The 21,717-nt window shown below is 40.6% G+C and overlaps 1 protein-coding gene across 1 annotated transcript in view; it reads right to left on the reverse strand.

Moving 5' to 3' along the window:
- The window catches only part of calcrla (calcitonin receptor-like a), a 34,629-nt gene that overhangs the window by 11,361 nt on the left and 1,551 nt on the right, over positions 1 to 21,717 (reverse strand). The window contains exons 2-5 of the mRNA XM_061053852.1: positions 2,273 to 2,381; positions 1,653 to 1,806; positions 1,420 to 1,530; positions 465 to 577 (exon numbers count right to left, since the gene is read on the reverse strand). Of these exons, the coding sequence (XP_060909835.1) occupies positions 465 to 577; positions 1,420 to 1,530; positions 1,653 to 1,806; positions 2,273 to 2,347 (453 nt within the window). The 5' untranslated portion in view covers positions 2,348 to 2,381. The remainder of the gene's footprint in view (positions 1 to 464; positions 578 to 1,419; positions 1,531 to 1,652; positions 1,807 to 2,272; positions 2,382 to 21,717) is intronic.

Below are 21,717 nucleotides of genomic sequence, written 5' to 3' on the forward strand. Positions count from 1 at the left end.
AAATACTTAGATTTAAAATATGTATTGGGATGTAGGTTTATTGCATATTGCAAGTGATTGCTTTTCTCCTGCTGAAAGATTTGGTTGGAGTTCACACTACATTCATAGTAATGGCAGCCATCAGCATGCAAGCCAACTTCACTGTGATAGCTCACAGTTTAGAATTGTTTCCCTGAAGAATTGAAGGTGAACATGCTGGTATTAATGACTGCACATCTGCATTCAGTTGTTTTTGACTCTAAACTTTCACACGAGAGTAAGAGTTATATAAGAGTTATACGAGACGGCTTCAAGCGCCTACTTGAGCCATCGAAACCTCTATAGCCTCTATTCTCCCAGCACTGGAGAGCCCTTAGCATTGTGAATACACTTACATTTTCTAAACATCCGTGAAAGGTTAGTGCTAAAAATAGCCTTCATTTATATTCTGCATGCATTGGATGCAAAGTTACCAAGTCACCTACCACTCTGCCTTCATTAGTGTGTTCATTGCAGCGAGTGTAGTTGGTCCAAGTCCGGTTGCTCTCTGGATGCAGAAACCAGTGACCGTTGTCAGAGCAAATCTTTGTCACCATCTCTGCACAGCGAAACAATACACAGAGGTTAGGATTTAGCAGGTTCCAATTAAACCGTCAGCTTTAAAGTACGTCAGTGATTTCACAGAAACATTTTTAGGATGTATTATTTCCAGAAAATCAGGTGGAAACACTAGGGGGTACGTATGTGACACAAACATTTAAAAGTGAAAATGAAGATGCTGTATGACACACACACACAACCTGAAAGTGAAAGTAGAGATTAATTTGTAGTTCCCCCCCAAAGCCCAATAAAGTCCTAATCCTGTTCTGAAACTCCATGAAAGAAACAAACACATTAATAAACATGGAACCTCGGCAAGCAGTCATAAGAGGGACTGAAACTACTTCTGTATCTGCTCATCATGTTAATGGATGTGCTGTTCTACGGTTTTCACTCAGAGTCCTCCAGAAATAATGAACGTTTTTTGTTTGAATGAATGTTTTTTTTAAAGACATCCATACAGTACATAAACATCACTACTACGAGACAACAAATACATGTATTTAAAATTAACAGGAGCTTAGCAGCTGTCTGTTGATGATGATGGTTGTGCATGAGGATTAGTTAACTTTTCCTGTGAATATCTACTTCTACTACTACTACTACTCCTCCAATTGGTCGTACAACTGTAAGCTTTTAATTTGGATTATGGGAATTGCAGGACTCACAGTTTCTGTAGCTTTGCCCAAAGAAGATGTCAGAATAACCCTCCCTTACCTGCTTCAAGTTTAACAATGCTGGATAATACTTAGGTAGATGTTTGGGGACTAACTTCAGATCCAACCAAACCAAGCTTGGTGCAAGTGACTCTTTAGAGCTTCTGTAAGTCACAGGTCTTACCTGAAGGATCAAAATCCTGAAAGTAGTCCGGGCAGTGCTGCTCTGACGTAAAACCCGACCTGGTGTCATCCCAACACAGCCAGCCATCCCAAGTGCGATTACACATAGCCTCTGAAAGCACAGAAAAGGTGGAGACGTGCTCAGATGAATTGAATGTGGTTATCTTGTATGGACAAGCTTAGATGACCCCTGAATACAAAAAACCAAGCCCAGCATGGCAGTTAACAAGTCACCTTCTCTGCTGTTGGTATTGTCTTTCATAATCTTCTGATAGCACTCAAACTGAGCTGTCACTATCCTGTTCCTGGTGAGTCCCATGTCATGATACACGTTGGTGGGATGCTGCTGTTGGGTTTCATTTGCGTCCATGCTTGCCTTCACAAAGATCTGCAAAGAAGAAGGAGGAAAAAAAACAGGTGAAGAAATCTTTTGAGTTAACTTTTTGAATTCACCAAATGTAGCAGAGATGCAGCTATTTCCGATTACAAGTTGAAAAACAGAGACCATTTTTTGAGTGAGTTTATACTCAATCAGTAAGACGGTCATTAAAGGATTCTTAGAAAGCCTGGAACTGGATTAAAACATTATTGCAATTAATCTTCATGGAAAGTATGACATCTATGCAGAAGTGCTGCCAAACAGATATGTCCAATTTACTACACTGCACACGGCACCCTGAAGCAGCTTCTTGAAGCTCCAAAGAATCTCCAACATAAACTGTAATGCACTTCATGATTAATGAGTCAAATTAAGTCAATGCTGAACAACAAACTCAAAAACTTATGGAAAACTATTCTCCAAAATTAGGATTCGAAAGAAGAAGGTTTCTTCTGCCAAATACAGACAAACCAACCTTTGTCAGATTACACAGCAGTACAAGCACCACCATCCAGCTCCGTCCGATGCTCTCCATCTTCCTTTTGGCCATATCCAAGCAGCTTGATCATCCACCAACAGCAGATCTGGAAGAGATGATTAACAATTAGCCCCGCCATTAAACTGCAATAAAATCCCCTCATAAAGGCCACTTCACAGCCCTCCATATCTCCCCTCTGCTGATAAATGTTTCCCTTGTCTCTTTAATCTTCTGAAATGTTGCTGCTGTAACATTTGCCATGACAGTGAATGAAGCCGTAAGCAGGCGGTATGAATCCGAAACCTGGGGCCATCAGTGCACGTCATTTATTCGCAGCATCTTATACTGATTATTAGATCATTCTAAGGGGGGGGGGGGGGGGAGATCAAAAACTCTAAATCTTGTCACAGCGCTAAAGTAAACTAAGGTGACCTTTAGTCTGCAGGATTTTCTGGTTCCATCTCAGCCTTGACATTTAGAAAGAAGGCCACGTGTGATTTCCTGCAGTGGACAGCACAATGAATGGCAGGTGGACTACCGCGGAGTCTGGTCACTATGGCAACAACTGAAATGCCGTGTGACTGATTAGTACAGGCTTTAGTGTCAAGAAAATGTGAAAACAAATTCCTTTTTTAGCTGTGGTTGAGGGAGTAAACTGTGACATTCATTTGAGCTGTCTCTCCGCATGGAAATGTTAGGCCAGCACAAAATATACAACTGAAGGAATCCTTCAAAGATGTCACACTTAAGCTCCATTCTCTCAGTCTATAACAAACTGCACCGTTTCCCCTCCTTCCCTAGCATCCTAACAAAAACCCCCACATATCTAAGTAAACTTCTGTTTCCTGGATCAAACACCTGAGACGTATAATCTCTCAGCACCACCGTCTGTTGATTCAGTCAAATCTACTTAGCTCTCTATCATGTGACCGCATTTTGAATCGCTCAGTGGATCCATTGCACATTTGTCATTTAAAAAGGTGAAGCTGGTGTCTCATCAGAGCAGAATTCCAGAGAGTTTTTCGCGGCAAGGCTTCAGGCCGCTGGGATTTCATGTCACTGCTGCTGCTGCTGCTGCTGCTGCTGCATAGTCAATGAGTCGAAATGGAAATGGAAACACATCCTCCAGGTTGTACCGATCTGCTCTGCAAAATTGTGGGTGAGCTAATGTGTGGTTAGCTTAGGCCTGCCTGCTACAGCTAGCGATCAACTTTTTAAAGAGTTTAAGGTCTGAAACTGTTCTGGTTCTTTTTGCCCGGATTATGGAGCCTCTGTTTTTTCTGCCAGCTAAGTAAGCCTGTTTTCTTCTTGGCTGTTGTTTGTAGACAATAGAAGTGCCTTTCTACTTGCCTCAAGCAATCTGTAGCCTGCTTTCTTATTGTTGTTTTTGCCATAAATGTATCACAGCTTGAGCTGAGAGTTCCATACGGTCAAGATAACAAGATACCCTATAGCAGGCTAATAAAAGAAAGGCTCTTTAGGCAGCGTTGCTTTAACTGTGAACCTGTATAGCGAGCATTCTTTCTCTTTCTTAGCAGCAGAGGAACATAAAGTAACCGAAAACGATAAGAAAAAAGAAGGACCCAAGGATGACATAAATGTAGGGACACAGTGTTCAGGAGAGGATTACACCTCATTCAGAAGTGACTGTTTATAAGGTGTCTCATATCTCAAAGGAACCGGGTCATCCGTGTATTTGCATCATCCAAAGTCTAATTAAATTTAGTGGAATGGAACGGCTTAACGTCCACTGCAAAGGGAAAATGTTAAAAGGCACTTACGAGGCAAGCATTCAAAAGGAGCGGGGACTAAAGCATATAATATTTGAAGCTTGTACACGTAGAAGTATATGGAAGTAGATGTGATTTTAGGTGCAGCATTAAATGTTATCTAATAATTCGTACCCAGTTAGACTCAGCTTTCTGACAAAATGGAAAGGTCATCTTCGACCCTGCAATTGGTGGCCACTGTGGATTGCAATTTTCAAACAGTTCTTAAGCACTTAATAGATTATCTGCTTGTAAAAGACGAATGGAAACTCTGTTATGTTGTGAGGAGTGTAGCCCCCAATGTATGTGCAAGTATAGAAGCACTGGTGTAAGCATTTATGCACATCCTTCGTGCTTTTTGCACCCTTTATGTATTTATTTCTGTTTTTAGAATCTAGTTATTCAACAAACGGGGAAGAAAACGGGGATATTGTGAGAAAAAAGTCACAAAAATGGCTTCATTTGCTGTAGACATCATGCACTGTGTGCTCACTTTAGCTGCACAGCTATTTGTCTGTCAAATGTTTTCAATCATCCTCTAAATGAAGAACTGAGGAAAAAAAGAGAAACCGAGGGGTGTATCTATGCAAGTTGTTGTTGGTGTTGCAGAGTGAACGGGATGCAATCAAAAATGACATCATGAAATTGTTTTTTATTAGTTCTGTCAGGGAGGTCTATGTGCTTTTGAATCTAAAGTATGAAGATCGGGGGGGGGGATTTTGAATATCCCAAGAAAAAAAATCTGCCTTTTTTTTAAAGTAGATTATGTAAATATGGTTAATATACTCCTAGAGGCACACACTGCAAAAGACTGACTGGATCAGAATGGATAAGATTTGACCTATAAGATGGTGCCCTGAATACATGGGACCTGCATTTTTTTTTTTTTAAAAGGCCAATAATGTGGGCTACCGTCAGGGATGGGTTATACGATCAGAATTCTCTATTGTGTTTTATTTTGAAATTGACTGGATGCGCTCCCTTGTCTGACTTCTTGTTTCAGTCGATCTACTCTGTTCAGCTTGACACATGCCTGCAATGGGCTACTTAGAAACTAGAATCGGCTCTTATTTGAAACAGAGCGGAGCGGAGTGGCGCTGCTGGCACGCTTCAGGGACCGACCGCTGCGCGTGCTAGATAGGGAGCAATTTGCTGATGGAATGCAACATTCAGGGACTATATTATGAAAATTGCAGGTCAGATAAAAAAAAATATGAAGTTGTTAAAGACTTTGTTGTGATAATACACAGCCCTTGCTCTCTTCGACACATGTTGTTTCCCTGGAATGAATGTCCAACACGGGTAAAACGTGCAGAACAGAAGACATTTTTTGTAATTGCCCATCAACTTGATATTAATTGTTTTGTGGAGGCCTACTTCCAAAGCTACTAATTGTGCCAAGCTGCAGCTTCATAAGCTTTGCCGAAGCCCTGAATACCCATTGTTTAGGTGCCAAAACAAATCACTTACAAAACTGTAGTTCAGTCAAAACACTGACACAGTGGACGCGGGGGGGTGGGCATCAGTCTGTTCATCGCTGAGAGATTTGACCCGGCAGATTCCTAACATGTGTCATCCAGTGTGCTCACAGTTAAAACTGCAACACACTGGGGAGGGGGGAGGAGGGGGAGGCGGTGGGGGCATGCTGAAAGTGGGGTTGTAAAACATTATGGTGATGTACAAATTAGAAACAGCTGGAGAAAGATCAGCTGCTCTGTCACATATGCTGCATGCAAAACACACCAAAATGCGCGCGCACACACACACACACACACACACACACACACACACACACACACACACACACACACACACACACACACACACACACACACACACACACACACACACACACACACACACACACACACACACACACACACACACACACACACACACACACACACACACACACACACACAGTGCTCTGTTGCCAAGTCCCCCAGCTGTTTCTTGGCAAAGGCTGTTTGTCATACATCAGCAGTCCGCTATACACAGAGTATATCTTGTCTTCTAGAAGAAGGACCTAGTTACAGATTTCCGTCCCGATAGCTGCTTGAATCCTGCTCAAATTGAGTCGTGTCGTCTCACTTTGTTTCTTGCCTTTACATGAGGAACATTGGAGTTACATTTAACTCATCTTAAACCGAGTGGTGAAGAAAACACCCTGACCCATCTGTTATGGTGGGGATTTCCAGCATGACCTTGTGATCACATCCTCTATAAATACCTTTGTTTATGATGGAACTGTCACTCTTACTGTCAGTGTAAAGCACAAATACACATGCGGATACACAGCTTGGACATAATTGTTGTTGGTATCAAACAAGAGCAGAACAGTGTCTTTGAATTATAAAAACTACTAAAACTACTAAAGAGCGATAAAGAATGGGAGAAAGTTAGTCAGAGATACTCTCATAGTCTTCTTTTCTCTTGAAATCATGTTTGGAATAGTTGTATTAGTTGACTCTCTGCCTTACATTAGAGAAGTGGTTTCAATTATCTGTGTCCTAAAGCAACCTGTTCTCAGTGTTGTGTCTATGCTACACATTCACAATAAGTGCTGGCAACATTAAGTCCCAGAAAAGCAAGCCGTTGGATGTCCTAGTCCAACCTTTAACATATTTTTGTAAAGTTTTAAAACAACGGAATAATATTTATTTTACCTCAGAGCTGCATTAAAATACTTTTTGGCTACTCAGAGGTGGAAAAACTCCAAAACTAGCTGACCGACATACAGACAGGATGTATCATGTTGCTATAAAATGTAGTAACTTACTGTATGTTTGCTTCACTCCTCATTTTGATACGCATGTTTCTCTGCCACCTGTTTGTTACTCCCTTCTAGCCCCCCTTACTTTTGTATTACTTGTGTCTTCTTAATTCTTTAGCACTTTGAGATGTGTTTTAAAGAAACATGCGCTACAAATGAAATGTCATTTTTTTTTTACCAGTTTTGCTAACAGCAGACTTCAGCAGCACTGTTGTCCTGTTGGAGCTCTGCTCCTGGATACCATGAGGTTCTTGATTCTGTCGCTGAACCTCAGCTCTGATTTGGTCTTTATGAACTTTGAAGACACATTTCTGTCATGTTGACATTTTGCATGTTCAGTGTTTACATGCAATGGGTTTAAAAAAAGGTTAACAGGAGATATTTTTCATAGATATTCAGAACGACTCAAAAAAACATTATTACTTTATGAATTAGCTTATTGAAAGGTTCTTGTCTTTAAGATAAAAGTTGCAGGAAATGGAGTACATTTAAAGCTATTTTCAGTGACTTTGGAGACATTGTATAGATTGATGGTTTTTCCTTTATAGAATATGCAGTCATGCTGCATTTACTGCCACCTTTAAATGCACATACATGACTTCTCTTATCTGTGATACGTTCCTGTTTTGAAGTTTAAAAAGTAGAAATGTTGCTGTTAAAAAATCTTGCAAAAACAGAACACTATTTGTTGCATGTATTGTACACAGCTACATATCCTAAGCTTTACTGCTTCTTCTGACCTGCTGCAGATGACTGTAAAAGTCTTTTGGAAGAGGACATAATATTTACTATATGATGTTTTCATTTTGACATGCCATGGAGCTGCAGATGTAAGGTAACTCTGGTAGAATGCATCATACGGCAACATTTATGTTTAATACAGTACATGGTCTCTTTACAAATACAATTAAATAAATAAAACATTTCTATGACTTTCAATTATTGGAAGAAATACATTTTAATATCTCATCAAACCTAACTTAGTTTAAGCTTTAAGCAGCCATAATAAATACAAACACAAGTTAAACAAATGTAACCTTTTTCTTCATCAGCTGGAGTCCATATGTTAAAAAAAAAAAAAAAAAGAGCAGATTAAAAGACGATGGTCCACAAACCAAAGACTCTGGAAACAAAAGCCCATGATGGTAAAAAAAAAAAAAAAAAAAAAAAAAAATCCTTTGCTACTTTCAACTCAGAGCTAATCCAGCAACCTCAACAAAGGCGTAACACTTGATGATTGGTCTGTTTGGGTCAACTTCACCCAACCACAATACAGCGTGAACTGTGGGTGGTCCACTATTATGTGTAGTGCCTCAGAGTGTTTCACATAAGTGGTTAGTCATGTCGACTTTGCTCAAGAGCTGACATCATCGATTACGTCGGTCAGCGTGCAAGAAAAGATACCTGGGAAAAAAAACCCACAACAGCCTGTCTGTAACAGCTGCTGTGTTCTCGCCCTGCAGAGCCAGAGCTCAGCCTGTACTAATCGCTGCCCCAGAGAGATGTTGTGCTGCGTCTGAGCTGTAAACATCCTTCAGCCCTCACAGGATGTTTGGCGCCCCATTCTCCAAGTTCTGCTCAGTGGCATTCGGATGTCCATTAGGCTGGTGAAGGCCTAAACAACATAACGTAACATTACTGCCCACATTCTATAACAGGACGGGAGCCTAACTAAAGAGGGGAGGAGCCAGGGGAAGCGATAAGGCCCCCATCGAGATACAGACTTACATATTTCATCTAGCCAGTAAAATGATTTTAGTTCTCAAACACGATTGCATTATTTCCTTCTATATTCGAACACTTTTCTGTTAAGATAGAATTCAACATTTCTTGTATCTTATTGTATCTTTAAAACATGCTGTATCAAAAGTATCGAACAGTATCAACATTTTTGACAACCTTGATTTCTCATATTCATGATCTCGTAATTCTGGCCATGCATTCTAACAGTTGAATTTTAAAATCTTATTTTTCATTGTGAAAATACTTTTGCGAAATATTCCTCTTCCCTTAAAAGCTAAGATATTCTCAGCTGATCTTAAATTCCTCTGATCCATCAAGCAGCTCTTGGCGAGGAGGCAAAACATAAACACTACACTTTTGCGCCGCAGTGTTTACTTGATTCTCTTATAAGTCTTTGAAAGCCAGACCATCAACTACTGGTCACTGGAGTATCTTGAGCTCGTTGTATGAACAAGAGAATAAAAAAAACTTGGTTCTGAGAATAAGTAGTGCAGTTGTGCTTTGTGGTGCAGATGACCTGCAGTCTTATATCATTCAGATAAAGAGTGGGAGTCAGGAAACCGTTGGTTCAGGGTCAGGTCTCATGTACAGTTTGATTCATATAAGCAGATGAAAATAGCACCTCACATTTTCCAGGGCAGGCAGAACCTCAAGGAAAAATATCCTGATACATTCTAAAACACACGGCATGTACAGTAAATTTCCGGCTCTCAATCTAAACAATAACAAAAGGTGACATCAATGCTGGCGGGGAATCATGGGAGTGATTCTCTCTGCTACCCCCTACGAGGAACATCATGCATTTGGAAAAGAGCGCAAGTGATGTCAACAGTGCCTTTCTTAAAGGTTGAACGATTTTCAACTTGAGCACTCGGATCGGTCGCACAAAAGAGACGAGAGTGGTCAGAAAAGAATCCTTCTTCTCCAGGCAGCCAGCTTTCTGCTGAGAACGTTCTCTTTTCATTGAAAAAGACGCTGGCGCTCAGAAAAAAAAAAAAAACGCTAGGTGGACACGGAGCCTGAGATGCAGGACAGACCTGCCAATAAAAGTCTGAGGTAATCTTACAACAATGTCACTTTTACAAAGTTTGTCAACCAGAGACTCACAAGCTGATATTTCTTCCCAAGACTCTTGTTTGTGCTGCTTATGTGTTCACATTCAAAGACTTCTATGAGTCTAGATCAGTCAAACTCCAGCTTTGATTGTGCCTTTATAAATAGTACGAGGTCACAGTGAGCGGTTCAGTAGCAGGGAAAGTGTCCAGGATCAGGCCTCCAACAGGTGAATGAATGAAGGGGAATAAAAGCTTCAGAGAGCAGGGCTTTGACCTGGCTTGGTGATGTAAGATACAGAAACATGTGACAAAACAAGTTTGAGAAAAAAAAAAAAAACAATCTATAGAAGAAAATATCTGAACTGGACAAAATGTGCTGATGTAAGAATGTACACCACCCTTTTGGCAGTATTATAATCTACTCCAACTGAGGGGGTTTCAACACTCTGTATGTGTATGCTGCGTCTAATTATGTTGATTTCTATGTGTCAAAATAATAATCGACAACCTATACAAATAGTCAGACTGTCCTTTCACTTCTAAAGCCACAGGCTATCAAAGTCTGTATCATAAGGTTTGCTCTGACGCCAACAGGCCTCGTTTCGCTTGACATGCAGCACATGTTCTGAGTCCTTCTCTTATCAGGGAAGGTAACGGGACCTTATCCACACGGTTTACTGGGAAACAGCAATGACGAGAGCAGGTGTTAGTGCAGCATCACCTCAAACTAATGAGGAAACAACATCCTGCACCTGACACAACTGTCTGCACATAGACAAGTGTTAAAGATAGAAGACGTCATATAAAAGATACAAAAGTTCTCTCCAGTTATGATGGGTTTTTTTTGACAAAAATATAAATTCTGGGAGATTTATAAGTGAGGAAGTCTGCACATGAGAGGGAGGAGGGAGGAAAGAACGAGTTCTGTTTCCCGCCTGCTTGGTCTCCCACTGTTTTCTGTCATTCTGTGAGAACAAGAGAGCCCAAGATTGAACTAATAAGATAGAAGAGAATCTATGGAACAGGAAATTCTTAGAAACAAACCCATCGCTGTCTGCAAAGAGAGATGTTGGCCATGTGAACCCTAAGCAACACAAGGAGAACATTTTCTTTAAGAATAGCGTGGAAACATGGCCCCTCTGAAGCTTCCTTCCTCAATCAACAAGACCAACAAGACCAAATATAGCATGTGCATATTCGCCGTGGGGTCAGCTGTACATTTAAAATACAAATCTTTTCCCATGTGACTGAAAAATCAGCTGAATTAGTGTCGTACATGTCAGGCCCAGATGTTACCAAAAGGCCCAGGACATGAGAGCAGACCTCATGCTGGCCTCCAAGTTGCCAAGGGCACATCCAGATGTCAGGGAAAACAATAACAATCCCACACAGATGTGAGGGAGGAGTCCTCTTTGTTGCATGAAAAAGACCTCCTCAACTCTGAATCCCTCCCCTCGTCTCCCCTCTCCCCTACCACCACTCTGACCCACGCACGCAATATTCTGTGCATTAACGCGGCTGTGCTTCGGTGCGGAAATCAACCCAGATGCCTGACAATTCATGTCGCTGCATTCACGCCCCTCACTGCCGTCATGCCAACGTTCTAAGGGCAAGCACATGGATCTGCTTACAACAATGGTGCTCGGATGAGTCAAAGGCTGCAGGATTGTAAATGAAAGGAGAAAGAAGAGAGCTCATTCTGGTGGTAAACATGGAAGATGTGAGATATTAGACACAGCCTTTTCGCGGTGGTCAGTCAAGGCCTTGAGGCCGTACGCTTAAAGGACGGATGATGCAGCCTGATGTCTGCAGGACTTATGAATATTGAAAGATTCTGTCACACTCGGTTTTCTTCCCATTCCAGAGCAGAACATAGTGTGCCCTTTTCAGTAATAAAGTACATGGTAAATGTGTGGAGGGTGGGGTTGGTGGATGGACGATAACATGCGTCAATGAAGTTCTTGTCCATTTATACCCTAATTAATAATGACAACTTTATTTTTTTTAAAGATTTTGTAACATTAACCATCTCATGATTCGTAGAGATTTTATTCACATTGAATGCAGGAATGGAATGACATCTTGGTTTCACTGAATCATCAAATATCGATGCACCGTCTGAAGAAAGGTTGGACTGTGGTCAGCACATTCTTCCTTTGTGGCTTGAACCTTCATAATGCTGTGACAGTGACTCAGAATACCTGCCCTTACATTGGTGAGGCTGCTTTGTGCACAGAGTGGAACAAGCCCAAAACACAAAACTGATACGGTATCATATACGTCTTTCTGTTTATGTAACCTTATATATGGTTAATCTTAAAGACATCTCTTGTATTTCCCTGATTCATAGCAAAAATCTAACCCCTTCAGTTGATGTTGTCTCATTCTGTAAAAGCTGTGACATTTAAAAACTTGAGCTTAATTTGTTAGTAATAAAGTTTTATGAGGAAAAAAGGTGTTTTTGGAAAGCTTCAAACCAGCTGGAGAGCTGTTACAGGGGAACTGTGTGCTCTTTACGCCTGACGTTAGAGATGATGCTACAGGGAGGAAACGTTCCCATCAGTTAATAAATCTGCAGCGTTGGATTCTTATATTTCCCTGGACATGTGACAACTTTGGCGATGACACTCAAAGTCTGCATGCACATGCGGTTTTTCTGCTACCACACGTCACCTGACTTCCCGCCCCTCCAAAATAAATGCACAAAATACTTTTACGTGCACTTACTTCAACAGAGCATGACCTTCTTTTGCATGTTTCACTGTCCTGTTCAGCCAATCGAGAAATATGTTTTCAGTATGACAGTAATATGCAGACAGGAATGCATGCCTGCCCATAACTGCTTGCACCTCCCGGTTTAGTTTTTGAACAATGTGGAAGTATGTGAAGTTTATACTTCATGGGGTGTTCTGGCACTACTGCCACCCGACGTACCTGACGCTCAGCCACCAACATCGGACTGTGTCGTCCCCACAACCACCACCGTCCTCATTCATGCTCCGACCTCCACCTCGGCAACAAGGAAGTGTGGACAACAGGAACGCGAGGAATACAAAGGAGAAATCCTTCCTGCATATTATCCCATTATGCTCTTTTGTAAAGCATCCCGAGATAACACAACAAGCAAAATAAAGGTGGACGTAAGTGATGCACATGTATGCTTTAAACAATGTTTAACCCTGTTACACCAACTACAGAAGCAAGAATATTAGAAATGAAGTTGTCCAAAATACTAAATAGGATGAGGAAAAATAAACGACCCTCTCAAGTATCCTTAAAAAAGGCCCAAACACAGGTGAGTCATCCTTTGCTGAATGTCAGGCATCCTTCAGCTTTACACTTGGCCCCCCTGTTCAATGAGAGATCTGAAAACATCATGGATCAGCTAACAATGTCCCAATAATGCCAGGTATTCAGTGCCTGATCTCAATAGTAGGTGAGTCATAAAAAAACCTGAATCTTTGTCATGCTCTAAGGGGAGAGAGTGTGGAAAGCTGCCAAACAAAGCATCAAGGAGGAACAGTGGACAGCAGTCACAGCTCACTGATATGGAATCCAAAATGCTAAAAGAAAAAGTAGCCCCCTGTAAAGCCCGAGTATGGGCTCATTTCCTCACTTTTATCCCTACACCATCCAAACGCTTTCATCTTCTTCCAGCTTTCAACTTACCTCCAACTACAAACATGTCCTGAGGAAACAGTTTGACACTTATCCACATTCTTGCAGATATTTACACGAGAGGATTGTTATTACTCCTGCAGTTAAAATGCTGCTGGAGCCAACGGCTTGTCATCTTAGCTTAGCATAAGGACCGAAAACAAGGCAAAAGAGCTAGCCTTGCACTGTATGAAAACAAGTACACCTTCTGAAGTATAGCACATTATTCAAAGTTTGAATTGTTTCACTACATCGTACATTTGGGAGAAATGATACTCTTCTACCTGTACGTGGCATCTGTAAGAACGTCACCTTTTTCTGGTTTCTCAAGAGACGTTTTGAAGCCCAACAATGGCAAATTGAAAAGCTATCTCAGCTTAACTTTTGATCGATCTAGACACAGGCAAAGAGGTGGAGCTATGGCGGTGCCTTAAGCCTCCTGGAAAACAGCTACAACACATCCACCTGCCAGTCAACTCAGCCACTCCCCCAAATTATGCAAATTTATAAACACACTTGGCTGAATAAAAAATAATTTAGACTTTTTTAAATTTAAAGAAACAAGCTATTGACACCGTAGTTTTTTGTAGCCAGGCTGTAAGCGTGTCTATTTGTCAAAATTAACCAAAGACCCCTTATTGACAAGCTTCATATTTAATCATTGGAGAAATAAATAGGGTTGTCATCATTAATGGGTTGACCAGATAAGTTCCTTATTTTATTTCAAAGTAAAAGCAGGTTTGTATCAAAACAGGAAGTAATGTACCATTTTCTTAGAACAGTACAAAACATCAAAATAAAAGCCTATCAAAAACAGTTTTAAAGTGCAAAATAATGGAATTTCAAACATGAGATAAAAAAATGTGATTATTGGTGATCAACTATTGAAATTCAGAAATGTTATAGCTTTAATAAAAGTAAACAAACTGTGTCCTCTTGGAACTCGTCACAGGTCTCATGTTTGTTGCAGCCTCCCTAATTCTCGGATAGTTTTTTTTTTTTTTTAAATGACTGGTTTCAGGCCAAAGAGTAAAAAAAATATCTTTCAATTCAATTACAGAAAAAGCAGAGTGGAGGAAATTCTGAACTTGGTGTTTTTTTCTTTTTCTTTTCTCTAACACCCATTTAGCAACTAAAGATCCAGAGGTTTATTTTATGATCCTTTGGAGGGGGCCTGACATAAAGTACTGAAAAATTAGTTCCACTAGGACTGGCTACAGTAAAACAGCAGTTTCATTAATCATTCACAGAGTTTCTGCTACAGTTTAACTTTTGATACAGAAGTACAATTTGCTGACAATACTTTTGTTCTTTCACTTTATTAAGGTTTTAAATGTAATTCTCTGTTATATATACTATATGTGCATTTATATCTTGTATTTGTACTTGAGTAAAGAATATGCGTACTTCTCTTTCTGTTGTGTCCATGAGGCTCCAAATGTTCCCTGTCAGCTTCTCTATTGCAGACTTATCAGCATGTTGTTTCTAACTGTTAAATCCAATCAAATGAAAAGAACAAAAACAACAATTATAGTCCAGCACACAACCCTCCATGAAGCCAAAGGTGAATGTTTATACACTTTTACCTGCTTATCAGCTTTAGAAGCTCGGGTTGGCAGATACGGCTGCTCTACTTTTTGATCGTTTTGAGTTTGAATGTTTCCCCATGTTTCCAGTCTTAATGCTTAAGATAACTGTCTCCACACTGCATGTTCAAATGTAATGTAAAGATGCATTATCCTTCATCTTTAACTGTTTCTGTTGAGTGTGCTGCTCTATGACAAAGGGCAAAGGTGCAGAAAGTGTTCCCTGTTAATCTTAGATTGCATTAGATTCAATAGCATGCATCATCATTATTTTAGCAGGACACAAACATCGCGAACAGCATGGCCCTCTCTGGTTACGCTATAAGCAGGTTAAGAGTGCTAAAGGTCTTACGGTAGGACAAGGATCCTATTCCAGAGGCCTCTAGTCTACGCAAAGGAAAAAATAGCACAAATACTTTGATAAATATACACAGGTTAAAAATAAAGCGGGCTCCTTCCTGCGTTGCACCTGCATAGCTGTGAGTGATTCTCCTTGTAAATGTTTTGATGGAGCTATAGACCTTTTCTGGGCAGTGATTAAAATAGTGTAACCTTCTGAGTATGTGCTTGCTGCTTCACTTTGGGCGTACTGTACAGTTTGGTGGGAAAGTGTGGCTAATTCCACCAATTCTTTCCATTACAAGGATCCACATTTTCACAGGTCACTCAACTTTCTTTGTTAAGGGCATGAGGGGCACTGACAGGCTGCCGGCCTCACACAAGCTCCCTCAGCAGGGTATCTGTTCCAGTCTGTTATAGTCTCATGGCTCTATTTGTTTCACAGATTAGTGGTCTGTTTAAGGTGAAACTTGCCCTGAGAGTTAAAAACAGGTGCTATTCTTATATTATATCAGCTATCTCCCCTTGGCTTTGGAAACATTTATAAGCTAAATTATCCTCATGGATCTCTCAGCCAGCATGTCAGAAAACAGCTCCTTATCCATCCAAAAATGTCCGATGTCCCACACTGCACTCACCGGCTACATTTGCAAAATACATTTTGAAACCCCCAAGGTATGTGGGAATACTTTCTTTCACTGTAACTATAACGATTCCTTTTAGGGATGCATTGATCCGTCGGTTCAATATCGGTATCTGCCGAAATCGGCCTTTTGACAGACATCCGCACATCCGCAAATAAAGTGGCAGGAACCAATGTCAGTGTAGCCGATGTTTATTTGTTGTGCCAAATCAATTTATTGCTGGCATCCAGTACATCTAACTCCTGCTTCAGAGAAGAGTTATTTGGTAGAGGAATTCACCTGCCGAATGAACTCTGACTTGTTTTTATTGTCAAACATGAGTGAAAATGGTGGCATTGTTGGAGTCGTAGTCCTAAAGAAGTCATGAAACAAACATTGGTATCAGAATAGGCGATCAGCTAAATTGTTATTTCAAACATCGGTATTGTTACGTCCCTGATTTTCACAATTGGTGCATCTCTCACTAAATGTATTATCCATTAATCATGTCGAGCAATCGATAATTCTTTTGGTCTTTAAAACACCCAAAAATTGTGAAAAATGTTCACCACAATTTGCAAGACCTTAGTGTGTCATATTCAAATCACTTCGTTTGTCCGAACCAACAATCTAAAATCTCTTCATCTGCTGTCATACATGACGAGCAAAAGTGGCAAATCCACGCATTCAATGAGCTGTAGTTGGCAAATATTGGACATATCTGCTTGAAAAATGGCTAAATTATTTAAATTATTATGTTCTACATGGTTCCCAACTAATTGTCTTGGAATTAATTGATCAGTGCAGCTTCCATACAGACACCAATCTGAACCTTAAACTTCAATTTAAGAGCATTTAGAGAGTCCTCTAACGAGCTGTAATCATGAATATAAACACTATACTCTAAAGGATAAGGATTTTCTTTTTGGTTGTATGCTTAGTGTGACCACAGAGTACACACAGGGTCTTCCGGGACTGACATGAGAGGTTCCCCACTGGAATTGCCATGACTAAAATAACCCCTGGAACGTGGTCAAGTTCACAGCCGCTTTAAGACGGCCCCCCGAGGAAGCGAGGGAATATCCTCCATGTGCTCGCTGAGGGCCCTAGACTTGACCTCCAAGGGAGCTATTCACGTCATGACTAACAGGCTCGAGTTGCTCGGTTGGGTTTGTCTAACGAAAACATTTAAGCTGCAAACATAAGTGAGCTACTGCGAAAATGTGATAAAGTGCACGCAGATCGGTGACTTTCAGAAGTTTGTCTGTAGTAGAAATAAAAAAATGCAATATCATTTTTTCTTTACAAATGTGACTTTCATCTTTCATTCTTCTACCTCAGATCGTCTTACATTGCATGAGTGCAATGACAACATATTTAAAGGCATTATAACAAAGATATAAAGTGCTATTATGCCAAAAAATAAACCTGCAAGAGTTTTCTGACTTAAATACAATAATAAGAGGGACCCTCATAGCAGTAAAAATGGAGTATACATCCAAGTCACGCAATGATTTGTGTTAATGACCGGCATGGAGAGGACAATAACACAATGTGGTTTTTAAAGGGTACAAAGTAATTTGGCACATTAATTAACCTTGGAAACCAATTAACTGCAATCATATGGAGAGGATTTTGGCACGGCTCACGGCAGCTCCAGTTTGACAATAATAATAGTCCCATTTTCACAGTAGAGTAACTTAGCTAATTGGAGATCCGACAGAAATGTTTGCAGCAGACATTTGCTCATCGCAGCAGAAAATGCAGCTGGGAAGAGCAGCCTGCAAATGAGCTATTCAACAGCAGTTTTACATTTGAATGGATATAATTGTTTTATTCAGATTCAAACAACATGTGAAAATAACGAGAAGGCTATCCAGCACTGCATGTTCACCTTTGGAAGACAAAGACACCCAGAGCTTCCCAGGGACCATTTCCTAATTCCGTGTGCCAGAGGCCCCCTCCCACACAGTAAATCAGGAAGCCTGTGTCACTGACGGTTTGTTTAGCTCACACAAACATGGAACACCCTTAGAAACCATACAGCCCTCTTTCCACTGTCCTCTATCCTCCGGAAAGCACTGCAGCTCACACTGCCACACACACACACACACACACACACACACACACACACACACCCACCACACAGCGCTCCTCAGATGCTGCTTCTCAAGAGGCTTACCCATGACAGCTTTGTCAGCCACCCTGTGTGCTGAGATTAAAGTGGAGAAAAATGACCCTCCATAATGTATGAGCGGAAAAAAAATCACCTCAAAGGGTTTCACAACCCCGAAACTGAACCCAGAACCTCGAGGGGAGCCTCTGAGGCTGGTGCGTCTGTACATCATTGTGCTTTTGTGTAATATGATAAGTTCAGCCTAAGGGAAGCAAATGGGGAAGATAAATACATAATGTATATTTAGGTAGATGATTTCATCAGAGCGGAAACACAATGAGGGTTCAACTCGAATGAGTTAGAAGATAACTTCAAACTATGCAGTATGAATGAGTCTGCCAGGGGATACATGTTTTATATGTGCTTAGAGGGGAAGCATTTAGTCGATAACATGAGAATCTGAGCAAGTAAGCTAAAAGATAATGTATGTTAGCCATACAGCCATTTATTATGGACAAAATGATGACATTTTCTCATGCATAAAATATATGTTTTTTTTTAAATCAGCTTTTGCTAAAGAAACCTCAATAATCCCAAAAATATTTTAAGAGCAGAATTTTGAGTTGTTTTCATATTTTTTTATCTGTGATTGAATGAGAGGTCCAACATTATTGTTCTTGTCCATTGTGATGTCATTTCTTATTGTGAGATGCTTCACATTCCTGGCTTTTATTGTGGATACACAGATGCGTCGGTTTCACATATTAGCAGATATCAGCCATGTTGACAGACATCGACCCGTCTGCAAAAAAAAGTAGAATGAACAGTTGTCAGTAGCCGTGTGTCTTTGTTGTGTCCTATCAATTTTAAGCTGGCGAGCTTTTGTTCCTAAATGCTGACTTGGAAAATAGGGCTTTTTTTAATTGGGCATTGGAAGTCACCTATAGGACTGAACTCTGTAACATGTACAGAGGCTGTAGTCCTCCAAGCGGGCAGCTTTGTTAGAATCCGGCCTGTGGCTCCTTTTCTGCATGTCATTCCCCACTCTCTCTCTCTCTCTCTCTCTCTCTCTCCCTGAATTCCAACTTTATCCACTGTCCTATTTCTACAAAAAGGCATAAAAAGCCTCAAATAAATCTTTAAAAAATATGAGGACATATCTCGGCAGTTTGGGAGTCTTACACATAATAAACCATTAAAAAAATATATATTATTATTTTAAAGATTGGTATCGGTATCAGCCCTAATTCTCACAACCGCATGTCTGTTTGTATCTCACATTATGTAACATAATGCAGCGACGTCATCGAGAAACGTACAACATGGCCACAGGGAGAAGCTTTACCGTTCTGTTTGCAACCGTCCGTGCATTGTTAATAAAAATGTGTCCAATATGATGGTGCAACAGATGGAAGTCTCAGGTTACAGCTGCATAAAAGACTAAAGGCTAAAACTTCAAGCTTGTTGCTGATTGATTTAAACCGGATCCTCATGGGTCAGTCTCAAAGGGTTAAAGATGATAGGAGAGTGTGGAATTGGCAATGGCACCCATTAATAAACATGGGTGAGAGCTTTTACCACAGGACAAGGAGTGTAGCAGATAAATCAATAAGACGCAGGCTACAAAAGCCCAGCATGCCTCTGTGATTTATGAGGGGTTGACTTTCATCAGAATCTTCATAACTCTTGTGGCTTTGAATCAGGTGCCCTTTGCGCTCGGCAGTTTGTTGCCAGTGGTGTTTGTGGGAAGGCAAATCCCTCACAGTCGCAATAAATACAAATGCAATCACTGCTCAATTTCCACCACGGTGTCGCCACAGCTTTTTTTAATATCACATAAACTGCTAAGTGGAAAGTAAAAAGACAATCCCCCCCCTTAGCTGCACAGAACTGCTCCTGAATTTAGCCCCAATGCAGCTCAGAGAGACAGTGTGACAGTATCATCTTCAGTGTGAATGAGATTCCTCTGGCACAACTGTCGAAATGCCATCGCTTTATAGGAGCAGACCCACCATACCATGGAGATGGCAGAGCTCTGGGAGCTGTGCTGCCAAGACCTTTGTCTATCCCGCATTTAAAAGCTGTTTTCAGGACTCGGGCTGTAAACACAGCGTGATAGTTTTGGGGCTGAATCTGACGGGTTGCGTCATGACTTTCTCACTGCACAATCGGCTCATGTGCTCAGAAAAGGTCCTGAGCCACTGGAAGATGTCAGAGAGAGGGAGAGGGAAAAGCCTCACAGACTCATCTGACAGCGCTGCCAACTGGCAGCTTCAGCTTGTTTGCGGTCCAAAGTGTCCTGTCGGATGACATGCATGGACAGTAAAGTGAAAACAGTTTAACTGGGCTGACTGTTTGATTTTGATGAATAATTGTGTCACTTTGCAACTTACAAATCACAAGCACGTGGTTAAACATTTATTAAATTATTATTATTCACTGACAGCATTGTGTGTCAGTGAAGAGGCATGACCTTTGAACGTCACTTCAAAGGTAAAGCTGCAGATTGGTTTCATTGATTCCTGCAATGATCAACGGATTATAGTTAAAGAAGCTTTATTCTTCCGGACCGTCTTCTAAAAGTTGTTTCTTATTTTGTGAATTACCCGATAATTACCGCTCTTCAGACCTCTAAAAACAAATTCAATGTAACTACAGACCTCTCAGTTCCATTTGCAGCAAGTGATGGAGGTTGCAGGGCGAAGCTGCATCACTCCAACTCAATTAACACAATCTCCTTTTCTGCTACAGGCTCTTAATTGATCACAATGATGATAAAACTGTTGAAGCTTTAGCGCCGTCATTCCTTCTGCAGAAAACGCTAACGTGCCAAAGCTAATGTAAGCAATGCAAACATGTTAAGAAATGTGCAGTCAGCGGAGGCGACTCCAATTTGGCTGCAGGACACGTTTGCTGAATCCTGTTCAGATCTATGCAAAGAATAAATAAATAGCTTTAGTATCACTTACAAAAGATGGATAAGCTTTAGGTTGTGAAGATTACAGGCTCGTACAGTAATTGATGATACTTCAGATCATTCAGATTACAGGGTACAAAGGGTTAAAGGCTTGGAAAGAAAAAAATCTCTTTAAATAAGTGACTGCCAATGGTAGAAACCGTTTTGGTTACTCATGAGGTGTCATCATTTGTGAAACTTGTTTATTTCTTAGTTTGAATCATGAGGTGATGTCATGTCCTTTGGTATCCAATGGTTTAATTCTAACGATGATGACAGTCTTGGGAACATTAGTGTTGCCAGGCAACAGTTCATTAAATCTGATCAAACCACACCCACGCACACTCTGATAAAGCAGTGCAGCGGATAAGTTACAATGTGTGGTTTTATATTATTAAAACTCTTGATTGCTGTTTATTAAGCCGATAAGATGTTTTACTAGAAGAAACATTTGACACCCAGTGTGTAGGCTGTAAGGGTCAAATACAGTTAGTCCTTTTTTCAATACTTAACAATGAACACGATCTCTTGTTAATGGTTTATTTTTGTGCCATCATTAATCATAGTCAGGAAATATATATATATATATATAAATAACATATTTAAGTATGGTAAATGTTTTTTTGGCACTTTTCTAGTCTTCTAACTACTCAAAGCACTTTTACACCGCAGGTCACAACTACACATTCACACCCTGAAGGGCTGCTGTGTAAAGTGACCATCAGAAATTATCAATCACATTCATACACAGTCATACGCAGCAGACACAGCAGCTGGAGCAACTTTGGGTGTCTTGCCCAAGGACACACCGGACATGTGGCTAAC

The sequence above is a fragment of the Labrus mixtus genome, chromosome 13 (genome assembly GCF_963584025.1).
Source record: "Labrus mixtus chromosome 13, fLabMix1.1, whole genome shotgun sequence".
In the NCBI taxonomy this organism is placed as follows: Eukaryota; Metazoa; Chordata; class Actinopteri; order Labriformes; family Labridae; genus Labrus; species Labrus mixtus.